Raw genomic sequence first — 12,248 nt, 5'->3', positions numbered from 1 at the left:
TGTCCAGAGCATCCCAAACATGCTCAAAGGGTGACATGTCTGGTGAGTATGCAGGCTATGGAAGAACTGGGACATTTTCAGCTTCCAGGAATCGTGTACAGATCCTTGCAACATGGGGCTGTGCATTACCATGCTGAAATATGAGGTGATGGTGGCAGATGAATGGGATGACAATGGGCCTCAAGATCTCGTCATGGCATCTCTGTGCATTCAAATTGTCATCAATAAAATACAATTGTGTTCGTTGTCCGTAGCTTATGCCTACCATTACCATTACCCCACCCCCACCATGGGGCACTCTGTTCACAATGTTGACATCAGCACAACGCTAGTCCACACGACCTCATACATGTTGTCTGCGGTTGTGAAGCCGGTTGGACGTACTGACAAATGTTCTAAAATGCCGTTGGAGGCGGATTATGGTAGAGAAGTGAACATTAAATGATCTGGCAACAGCTCTGGTGGACATTCCTGCAGTCAGCATGCGAAATGCACACTCCCTCAAAACTTGAGACATCTGTGGCATTGTGACAAAACTGCACATTTTAGAGTGTCCTTTCATTGTCCCCAGCACAGGTGCACTTGTGTAATGATCATACTGCTTAATAATCAGCTTCTTGATATGCCACACCTGTCAGGTGGATGGATTATCTTGGCAAAGGATAAATGCTCACTAACAGGGATCTTTACAAATTTGGGCAGAACATTTGAGGAAAGATAAGCTTGTTGTGCATATGGAACATTTCTGGGATATTTTACTTCAGCTCATGGAACATGGGACCAACACTTTACATGATGCATCTATATTTTTGTTCAGTGTAGTTTTGGTTGGTTATAGTTGAGCAATTGTAATGCATTTGCAACAGCCCTCCAGCTTAAGGTTTGCAATATAAGACTAGAACAGAGTTACCATTAATCTGGCAGCAACGACCGCATCCAAGATGTTCTGGAAGAGTTCACTGCGCTGTGCTAGCTGAGCGTGCATTTATCTCAGTACGTGAAACGTGTCGTGTTGCTGTAGAATGAAGAAGCAGTGGTTTGGTTTATTTCGCCTGGCAGGGCTACCAGACAGACAGACAGACAGGCTGATAAACACCCTGGCCTCTGACAGACCATCCGTTCACTGCTGTGGCTGTTCATGTCAGCAGGGTCAGACAGCGTCAGACAGCACTGGGTAGCGGCGTGTATCCACTTGGCCTCATCCACAGTGAGTTACAAAGAGAGGAATAATGATGAAATGGACTCGATAAGCATTGGCAGACTAGAGAAAAAAATATGTATTTTCTTTTGGTCAGCACTACTATATTATTATGTATTGCCTGATCATTTGTTTATGTGATTGCATGAGACAGAGAATGAACTGAGTGAAGAAAGGTGAATGCAGCCATTTAATTGTTGTTTGGTTTCCCCAAACCTCTGTCCTTTCTCCCATTTGATGACCAAGTTAAGCAGTTCATTCCACTCTCTGACCATGTCTGAGATCCATCACTATGAGTGCTGAACCTCACAAATTCTGTCTGGCCATGGAATGCCATCTAATCTCACCTCCTACTCTCCAAATCCAGCCCAAATAGCTGTGCATTATCATCCACACCCCTCACACCCCATGACCCCTGTCCATTTTCTATGCGTGACACCCACCTCCCCCTTCACCCTCCTGATCCACATTTCCCCAGACTAGCAGGTGGCAAAGTAAACATAGGCGCACAAAGGGGGAGCCATGCAGAAGCTCTTGTTGTGAAAACAGTGGCGAGCCATGGCAGACTGCCACCATGCACAGGCATCCGCTCCCACCTCCTGGGACAGGACAGAGGTACAACAGGGGCACTCTGGGGAGGCAAAGTCCACCATAACCCCATCCATCCCTCTTCTCCCAGGACCTGACAGAACCACCAAACCATCTCGTATCACTCATTCCTCCCCCGATGAGGATCAAAAGGCCATGTGAGTAACCCAGAGGCTCTTGTCAAATTTGGTTCTGTTTCTCCCATGATAGTAATGGGCAGTAATGGCATCGGGCGTCCGTCGATGTCTGTCAGCCTCGTTCTCTGTGTTGTTCCACTGCTTTGTTGAGGCAGAGTGATTTCTCTTTCCGACTGATGGGTTTCAATCAAAAGGGGGTTTACACTAAATGCAGTGACATCTATTTTGGCAGTGCCACAGGGTACCTTGTGTGCCTTCACTTCCTGTGTCACATTTTCCTCCTCTTCCTCTAATGTGACCTCGGCAGAGCCCCACATGCCTTCAAACACTGTGTCCAGACAGAGAGAGGATAACAGTATGACATGTCTTCACCACAGCTGGGCAGCCAGAACAGCCAGGACCCCTCCTTATGAACCAGCCCTAGCTAGCCCTCGACACAGGCCATAATCTAGGAGTAGACCGCGTGAGGACAGAGAGCAGGGAGACACTGACAAACTTGGGGAGGATACACAATGCTATACTGGACTTAGAAACCCTTCCACTTCCTTAATAGCCACAAGACTTGAGTGTAACCCGCACTGTCATTTCATTACACTTTTCCACTGCACTGTAAAGATCTGGCAGCCTGGTCGGTCTGGTGACTGCTCCAGCCCTTTGAACTGACGAGTTTAGGGATCTCACCAACTAACTCTCAACGAACTGTCAAGCAACATAGGCCTATGCATGGATATATGGATGCTATTTGTATAAATCTCTGCTATGCATTACATCAATAAAGATAATATTTTCTGCTCATTTTTGCAGTGGTGACAGTAGTCCTTCATCCCAGATGAGCCCATTTTTAACATTTGCATATGTTTTGTGAAGCTACCCTGAACTAAGCCTGTAGCAATATTAACAAATCTGACAGCGACCGAATTACTCACACAGACTGAAACTGTAAAAGAGACAAAGATGGAGGAGACAAAGTACCTCTTCCAGGTTCCAACCCCTATCTGTGTAAATCTATTAGCATATTAGCCTGGAATCTCGCTAGCCACTTCCTGTTGTGATGTGCCTGCTCCCCTTTAACCCACAACAAACGTTAACCAACACCCTGGAGGAAATCCAATGTTAGCTAGCTAGCGCTTCCCATTGTCTGCCAAGCCCCCACACCACCTCACACTCAATTATCACACATGTATTCCATTTGTCTCAGAAACATACCAAACTTCACTGTAAAATATCTATCAACATCTTCCAGCAGTTAGCATATGGAGGTGCCTATGCTTGATAATGGGAGGAAATTGATTCCATCTGTCGGGATGTGGTGCGTCTCTCTTCTTGTTCTGCCTGAACTGTATGTCTGTGAGAGTCCTGAGAAGACTAGAAGAACTGCCAGATGAAATGTAAAAGTAGAACACTGGAGGGACAACTTGCAAAGAAAACATAAGCATACTAGTAGCCATAAAATATCACTAATATCAGATACTGATAGTAATATCAGGTGATATCAGGTACATACCTCAATGTACTGTATTATTTCCGGCATTACATTTAATACATGTTTTGCTATGTATAGTAACATGCTGTTAAATGGATGTTATTCATGACAACATATATCCTCTGAAAGGTACTTGAGATTTATGGAATTTCACAGGGAGCAAAGAGACACCAGGTCCTGAGACTTCAAGTAATATTGATGTGGCAGACCTCTAGTGATTTCCTTAAATGTACACTTGTAAGAGTTACACAGATTAGAGGGAGATGTCCTCTGTTAAACACCAGTCTATTTCTCCTCAGACCTGCAGACATCAGACGACCCCCCCCCCACCACCACCACCGTTCTCAGTTTACAGCATAACATGCACATGGTTACTCTGAGGAGACAGTTTTCCGAACCCAACGGTCTATGTTGTTGGGAATTAGCAAATACACCAATGGTCTCAGAGGACTTTCCTATGGAAGCTATTACAACACGACTTTGCTTTTGCTTTCATGTGGTTTTCCGAGGCCTGTGACTACACACACGTAACCTTACACATTTACACATTTCGACCATGCATGTCTTCAGTGTAAGTGCGAGACACAATTTATAGCTCGTTCCTTAGGATCTGTTGCGGGGGGAAACGTAATTAGCTTGTCTTTGTGTAAACTGTAGCTGCTTTTAAGGCTCCCAACCATGACATTATATTTTAAATTAGTAAGTGCTTACATGCTGTTAAAGACTGGGAGAGAGATGTGTGAGAAACCCAAACCCAGTGATTATAAAGCTCTGAAACACATCTGCACTCCAGCTCAGCGTTACATGTGACCAAAGTGTCGGCGAATACAGACCAGAGCATCCACATCACTCAGTGTCTGTCAGCTATGGTAAAAGGATACAGGCCATTATCAGTCCAAAATACAGCCCTCGTCTGTGTGAGCGGACTATGTCTCCGTGTCTATCATTCGACCTGGCCAATAATGATTTGAGTTTCCCTCAGCGTTAGCCTAGAGCATTCCACAGAGTGTGTGGCGTCACTAATTGCCTTTAAAGAGCATAGACACCCACTGAGCAGCCCTTGTTCTCCAAATAAAGCACAGGTGGGCCTGGAAACACCATGGCTAATGATGTTATAGAGCCCCCTTATCAGCTGAATCGAAATGGGCAAGGTTCACCTCATTTTCCTGTCAGGCCAGTTGGGACCAAGCAACTTCCTCTGACAGTGGATGATGACTCAGCAGGTGGCCAAATTGGGAAGTCCACTATTTCAGGCAGTCAGTCCCTCCCAAACTCACCAGAGGTCAGAAATAGAGAAAAGGAGAGGATATGAGGGGGAAAGGGAAATTGAAGTAAATATGGGATACACTGTATATGGTTCTGTGTTCAATTTAAGCTAACATCTTTACTGTTTCCATTGCTTCCAGTACTCTGCCCTGAACCTCGGACACGGTCACTAGCCAGCTACCATCCAGTACTCCACCCTGCACCTTAAGAGACTTTTGCCCTATGTACAGTCATTGAACACCAGTCACTTTAATAATATTTCCATACTGTTTTACCCACTTTATATGTACATACTGTATTCTAGACATGGCTCATCCTATATCGCTGATTGAGGACCTTCTTATTGATGAATGTGTTTGTTTTTTATGAATGTGTTTTTCTTTCTACTTGCATTTTGTATTTATATTTTCATGTGTGTATTTTCTGTCATTTCTGTAAGTCAAGGCTCATCTGTAAAATAGACCTTGGTCTCAGTATGACTCCCTGATCAAATAAAACTTTGATAAATAAAGAATCTACTGCTACACACACACACACACACACCTTTTCTATTCACATACTGTCCATACTGTCTATACCCACCATTCACATACATACATACGTATGTATCATTTATATTCCCGGACTCAGGAAGCTAATTTCCTGCAATTCTATCCATTTTACTATGGGGTTGTGTACTGTGCATTTAAATACTGTGTTCTCGACATAGCTCATACTAATATTTCTACTACTGTACATGGCATTTTAGTTACACTGTTTATGCACACAGCATATTTATTTATATACTGGATTCTTGACATAGCTCACTCTAATATATCTACTGCTGTACATATCATTCCTAGAATATTCCTTGTGTAAATTCATCCAGTGTAGATACGTGTAGGTTGCATTTGGATTACTGTTACATTGCTATGTGGGTTGTTAATTGGATTCGTTACGACATTACTTAATTTCTTTATTTTTTACTTTTTGGATTATGTGTGTATTATTTTGTATTGCTACGTATTGCTGCACTGTTGGAGCTAGAAACACCAGCATTTAGCTGCACCTGTGATAACATCTGCAATATCTGCAACCAATAAATGTTGATTTGGTCTGTTCTGCAACCATGTTTGTGCACGTCTTATATACAGAGAAAAATTGTTCACTAAAGCAGCCATACAGGTCAAAACCCTATCCTCATTTAACGACAAGCCAGAACCGTTGTCGGAAAATAACTTATTGTCTAACAAAAGGGGTACTGCATCTATTGTGCTGACACAGACGGGTCGAGGAATATGTATGGATTCTGCTTTGTGAAGTGACGACCACTTCAACACTCCTCATTCGTCTTGTGTGAGAAACCCGAGCACAATGCCTGTGACAAGAGCAGAATGGCAAGGGCCTGGCTCCCTCTCCTACTGGCATCTAGCGGTGGGCACTACATCATTGTCACCACGGAGACCACCAGGGAATCTCCCTCTGCAGCGCTCACAACATGACCGGCTCACGTCGTATGTGGCATAACAGCCTATGAGTTATGAGTGGGACTAGGGAGCCAGAGTAACTACAGAGTTCCAACAGATGTTCCAATTTGTCCAGTCCTCTTATGAAAATGGACAAGTACAAATGCCCAAAGTCCTACCTGAGAATTCCTCATCATGTGTCAGACTCAGCCCTACGACCTGTACGCCCTGCATCCATATGGAGCCCATTGTGGGGAGATGGAGCCCATGGGACACTGAGCAGAGAGAGTTGTGGTTTACAGTAGGTCATATGAGGTGCTGAGAAAGAACTGAGCATCAGCCATCTTGTTTATTTCAGGCCTGTGCACAACATTTAAATATGATACTCTACAGAGAAAAGTACTACATCACCTATAACTCATGTTTAGTAATATATGTAGGACTATAATTCTGATTTTTTTTAAATAATCCCACTAAACCAGTTATATGACGTATACCACACCACGGGAAGAGAATGAGTGTCTTTTTTTTTCTCTCCACACAGTGGAACGTCCTACGACTTACACCTTGTTGAGACAGTCAAATGTGCATGTCTGCTGACGTGTTTCCTTTCCTCAGATCATTGTTAAAGGATATCACAACTGTCCCTGCAATAAGACCCTGAGCAAAATAAACAGCCTCCTTTGAGGTGTCAGAGAGCAACAAGCTGGGGAATGAGAGAAAGGAAAGGAAAAGGGGAGGTTTGTTTTCACACTCATCCCCTAGTACATGGGGGTCATTAAAAAAGACCCCTAGTACACATCAAAACAGACTCAATTACCTCCCTAATTAGAACCGGTCTACAACTCTACAGGGGTTGTGGGAAAAGAATACACCTAGCCCTCCCAGCCTCGTTTCGAAAATAAAGAAGAACAACAACAACCTGTTCTCAGAATATATGTGGTTACCTAAGAGAGAGTGACCTGCTTTAATACCACAGGAAACACTGAAAAGAGAGATGTCTCAGAGAGACCACGTTTACATGCGCACAGTATTCCGGATGGTAGCTCATATCCCGCTTTTGGTCTTACTCGGAATAAGCTGTTTACATGAACCTTTGATATCCCGTTCACGAGTATCCCTGTATCTGTAAATAAACAGAATATTCATAATTGAAGTTCATATGGGTTAAATGGAATAATAACTGCAATCTGGACACTGACTGTAGGCCTATAACCTCTCACATGTAGAGTAATATAATATTAACTCTAGCAGAATTATGCATTTATTGCAGTAACATTATACAACAAATGTTAATTTTGTCTCGGAACAGGAGTGGAGAAATATGATTCCTTTCTTTCAGCATCTCTTGAGAAAATGTGAATGCGTGCGTAACTTGTTATCTTTGACACTTTTATGCAAGCAGACTGTTTCAACCACATAAAATATGCCCCCTAGATGAACTTGAAATCTTATCAGAAACGTGTTTCATCGTTTTCTCAGCTAGCACTTAAAACCTTCGAAGGTGTGGCTGTAACTGTATAGACTAAAGAGACATGCATCCTAACGTGGAAGAGGGGGCTTGGGAAAGGTCATGGCTGAGTTTGTCATGGTCGGACACGCTTAGCCAGAGAACCGGAATCCGCTGAAGGGGCAATCTAATGGCTCAACAGCCAGACAATATAGCTGGCCCACACACCAATGATCCCGCCGTCCAATAAGATAATAAATGACATATTAATGAAGGTCTCAGAGAGTGCATCCAAGCCTACTGTTCTTGTTGAGTTCAGTTCAGCTTTTGGGGTCTGATCCTTGTGAGGAAGGGCTGGCTCTGTCACCCAGTGTACGGAGTGGTGACCTGGGGAGGACAGCAGAGCTCTAATTTATCTCTCCCTGCATTCACAGAGGAATGGGACAGCAGCTTTGAACTTGCACTACAGAGGAACTGAGGCCAGCATGACCCTGAAAGAGGGAGTGACTGAGGTCAACCACCGTGACCTCTGGACCAGAGAATGCAGGCAGAGAACTCCTGTGTGCAACCAGCAATTTTTTTTTTAAACTGATGCCTTCAAGTCATTTGAGGTCAGCAGAAAAGAGAAAAAGAGAAAATACTTTCGACAGACAAAGGAAGTACATGTCCTTCTCATGAGGAGTGTAATTAAAAACACCATGTTAAATTATTCAGGATTGACTAAGCAAATCCCCTATCCCCGGTCTTAATACAGAGTCTGCCTGTTCTTGATTTAAAAACAGAATCCCCCTCCATCTGCTGGGGCATGATGCACCCAAACAGTAGTTAAGAGGACCAGCGTGGGCGGACTGTGGAGGCCGGGGCTTCTCTGACCGGCTGTCTGTCTGTGTGCCAGCAGAAAAGACCTACACTACCACAAAGAGGGCCTCCATCGGCCCATAGAGAGAGCAACCATCCTCCCTCGGAGTGCCACTCTAAACTCGGAATTAACATTCTTCTTGCAGAAAAAAAATCTAGCTCTCACCCAAACAGGCTGCCAGTTATCCTCTGTTTCTAGGCAAAAGAAGCTGCTGAGGATCAACAGGGATGAATGGGTCCTCATTTGTACTTAATCCAAAGCTCCTCGTGAAGGGGAGATGACATGTGGGGTTAAACTCCTCCAGGCTATGCACTCTTTCAGTGCAACAGACAGACCTTCTTTCTTGTGCATTTTCCTCTCTTCCCCTTTATTCAGTTTTAATGTACTACTGTAAAAGTAGGTCTTTTAATGTGGCTCTCCCTCCCTTCCATCTGAAATCTAAAAGTAGAAGCACATTTTAAGAAACGATAGACTAAGTGCATTTCTGATGGCCCTCGGGTCATCCTTGGGAAGAGAAAAAAGGATAACTGGGGAGGAGAAAAACTGGGGAGGAGAAAAACAGATCAAAGAGTCCTTCCAGTCTATTCAAATGCGTCTGCTCCCAAATTACATTGTGTCCTTGCACAGTTTTAAAAATAATGGGTCACTGCTGTTTAATTGTGGAGAAACTCCTACTAATGAAAAGAACAATACAAAGATTAGCACTGCCAGCCAAGCGGCTGAAACTTCACTCAGGGTTTAATTGCACTGAACAAGGGAGATGGGGAAGCAGGGCAAACAAGGGACAAAAGAGCAAGGAGCAAAGGAGGTAGAGGCTATTGGCAAAAATAAAGGCATGTTTTATGGAGGCCTAGTGTCCGGGGTGGGACATGTGATTTGCTTGTCCGCCTAAGGGAGGAAATAGTGAGAGAGACACTAAGGCCAGCAACTTTAAAAAAACAGAACTGTCTCTTTTCCACTCTCCTCCCTTCTTCTCCCCACTCCCCCCTCTTTCTCACTCCCACACACACACCCCTCTCTCCCTCTCTCTTCCTCACACACAGAAACAGAAACACACTCTTTTTCTCTTTCATTGCTTATTTTGCATAACATAAAAAGGTGGTTTGACACAAGACAAATCTAAATCACGAGAGAGAAAAAACAGGTGTATGTTTCCTGACGCAGGGTAATGTTTAACGACTCAAGGGGACACTTACCAAGCCAGAACATGTAGATATGGCTGCAGAGGAAGCTGTGAGGTTGCGTATGAATCCCTGATACAAGCAGTCCTGATGGGCTGGCTCCTGTGCCAATGTGGTGATGCCCTCTGTCCCCAGTACCTGTACTGTGAAGCCCTCTGCCACTACCATGGCAGGCTGTAAGTCCAGGTGCATGTCCCTCCCGAAGGCAGAGAGCCTGTAGTGTACAGGGCCCCCCATGGACGACAGGGACCTCTTATTCCGGCCTCGCCGCAGCATATCGTGGGACACATACCCACCCCGAGCATCCACCTCAATTGGCGTCACAAACATGTAATCTGGGGGAGAACCACAGAAAAGGTCACCACCAAACCCACATCCAATAAGTTAATCTTATTGGCACAAGCATTTGCACACATTTCAACTCCCTCTAGTCTGTTTATACTGATCACGGTATAATTGATCAAACAGTGTTATAATATTTAAGTGACTTATGAGGGGAGAATTTGATATCATACTGGCTTGTGTATTCGGGTCTTTCATAATCAAACCAAGTTTCAGATCCAAAGGTTGTAAACCTTATTCCACTACCATAGCCTATATTAATCTAATAAACAGTTATTCAATAAGAGCAAAGACACCCATCATTTAGGAACAGTATCAGACGCCACGTAGGCCTAATAGGAACGCCCAGAAACAAATCCAAATCTTTTTTTACAGTCACATCCACTCTCATTGGTAAATCAAAGAATGTAAATCATCTAAACTCTACCCGCCCCGTCGCCGGCTGCTCAAGGAGGAAACTGCCGCTTCTGCAGGGAATTCCTTCACCGGCAAACGCGCGTGGCTTAAATTTACCAGCCAAGAAGACGAGAGAGGCAGTATGCGCGCAAGGCACCATGAGCGCTTTACCTGGTGACTCATCGATAAACCTGACACAACACATACAAGTAATGCGTTTGATTCTTTCTGAACAGTAGCTTTGTTATTGTTTCATTCGAAAAGATTGTAAAAGTTACAGACTGCTGCAGACTACAATGTTGTTAGTAACCATTGTCTTATCAGTTATGGAGAGAAGTAAACAACCGGCCCGTGCAAAATACAAACCATGATTCAGTCCACTGGTGTCACTGGCAAAAGTGGACGAAACAGTGTAAATGGAATGTGAGCAGTAGATATGCAGCGTCTGCAAAACGACAGGTAGCAACAAGTTAATGGCACAACAAGCGCAACAGTGTACTGTAACAGGCAGCCTACTGCAATTTAAAAGTATATCTGATGATACAGTTAATTGTCACCTGCCTTCAATGTGTTCCAGAACCACAGAGTGGATAAAATCTTCACTGATGTGCAGCTGACAAGTGGGATAGGCAAAGTCCATATCAAAAGAAAAAGGCAATCCATGTTGGCATGCAATGTCCTCTGTTACCTCCTCAACAAACACAGAAGTAATAACCTGTGGCAGCGGATAATGCAACTGTACGACATTGCTGATTTCTTTAGGTGCCTTTTACATGTAATCACGTCTAGTCCGCCGGGTCCATTTGGCTGTGCCTGGAGAGGTAAAGCGCACTCGTGCGTCTTTCTGAAACAGGTAGCAAATCGCCGGAGTGCTGACTGTGCTCTCTACAGTGAACAGTGACAGTCAGCTCCTGCAGACCGTAAGTAGCACCAGCGGGTGGAAACGGAGATGGGCCAATCAGCAAAGAGCATCATCTTCTCTGAGATGAGTAGCCTACTGTTGTGCAGGAAAGCTCTTAACTATCTTTGGCTCAGTGTTGAGTTTAACAAATTCGTGCTCCCCGCACAACCCACCGGGCAAAAACAGGTTAAATCAACGTTGTTTCCACGTTGTTTCATTTCAACCCCCCCCAAATATATATATATATATATATATATGTGATGATGTTGAATCATGTGGAAACTGATTGGATTTGCAAAAAGTATTCATCATCAGGAAATTCCGTATTTTTTTCACGCATTTTTTTGTTGAATTGACCTATAAAGCTCTTCAATTAATATTGCAGGTCTATGCAACTTTCCAAATTAATGAAAATAGAGAAAGTATTTGATTGGATGTAAATTGTGTAGCCTATAATTCAAGGTCAGATTTTCATTCCACTTCTGGAGTTGCGTAAAAAATTGCCCACCTGACTGACCTTTGTATGAAATGTAGGGCCAGAGTAGAGAGATTAACAAACTATGTGTTATTATAGGCAAACCTTTCTATTCTACAACAGGTCATTCACACAAATTGGTGAATTACGTGTAAACATAAAGGGATAATGTTTTGCACATTTTGGGTTAGTTTTTCAGTCGTGCAGCCTACTATGTTTTTTTCATTTAGCAGATGTGTCAGTGGCTTGGTCACTATCCCGCCTTAGTCAAGAAGAGTATAGGCTAGTGGCCAATACTAGCGACTGGGGCCCCTAAACGACCTTTTACGTCGTGTATGCCTGAACCGGCCCTGTTAAACCCGTACCCTGGAAATTATGTTAGGGGCAACGTACGCTTCTAAACTGCGCGCAGTACCCCGGAGACTGCCGCCCAGCTCCCCCCGGACTGCCGCGCAGAAGAAAACGGTATCAACCCATGCAGAGAAGCACGAGATTGAACTTCACTCAATTTTCTAGAGTTTCCCCTG

The 12,248-nt window shown here is 43.9% G+C and overlaps 1 protein-coding gene across 1 annotated transcript in view; it reads right to left on the bottom strand.

Moving 5' to 3' along the window:
• LOC112249087 (A disintegrin and metalloproteinase with thrombospondin motifs 18-like) overlaps positions 1-11,255 on the bottom strand; it is a 48,459-nt gene extending 37,204 nt beyond the window's left edge. Inside the window, exons 1-3 of the mRNA XM_024418730.2 lie at positions 10,907-11,255; positions 10,712-10,790; positions 9,623-9,942 (exon numbers count right to left, since the gene is read on the bottom strand). Of these exons, the coding sequence (XP_024274498.1) occupies positions 9,623-9,942; positions 10,712-10,790; positions 10,907-11,008 (501 nt within the window). The 5' untranslated portion in view covers positions 11,009-11,255. The remainder of the gene's footprint in view (positions 1-9,622; positions 9,943-10,711; positions 10,791-10,906) is intronic.
• Positions 11,256-12,248: the final 993 nt, after the last annotated feature.

The sequence above is a fragment of the Oncorhynchus tshawytscha genome, linkage group LG04 (assembly GCF_018296145.1).
Source record: "Oncorhynchus tshawytscha isolate Ot180627B linkage group LG04, Otsh_v2.0, whole genome shotgun sequence".
Lineage (NCBI taxonomy): Eukaryota > Metazoa > Chordata > Actinopteri > Salmoniformes > Salmonidae > Oncorhynchus > Oncorhynchus tshawytscha.
Note: the sequence above shows the minus strand (reverse complement) of the source record. Positions and strands in the feature narration are given on the sequence as shown.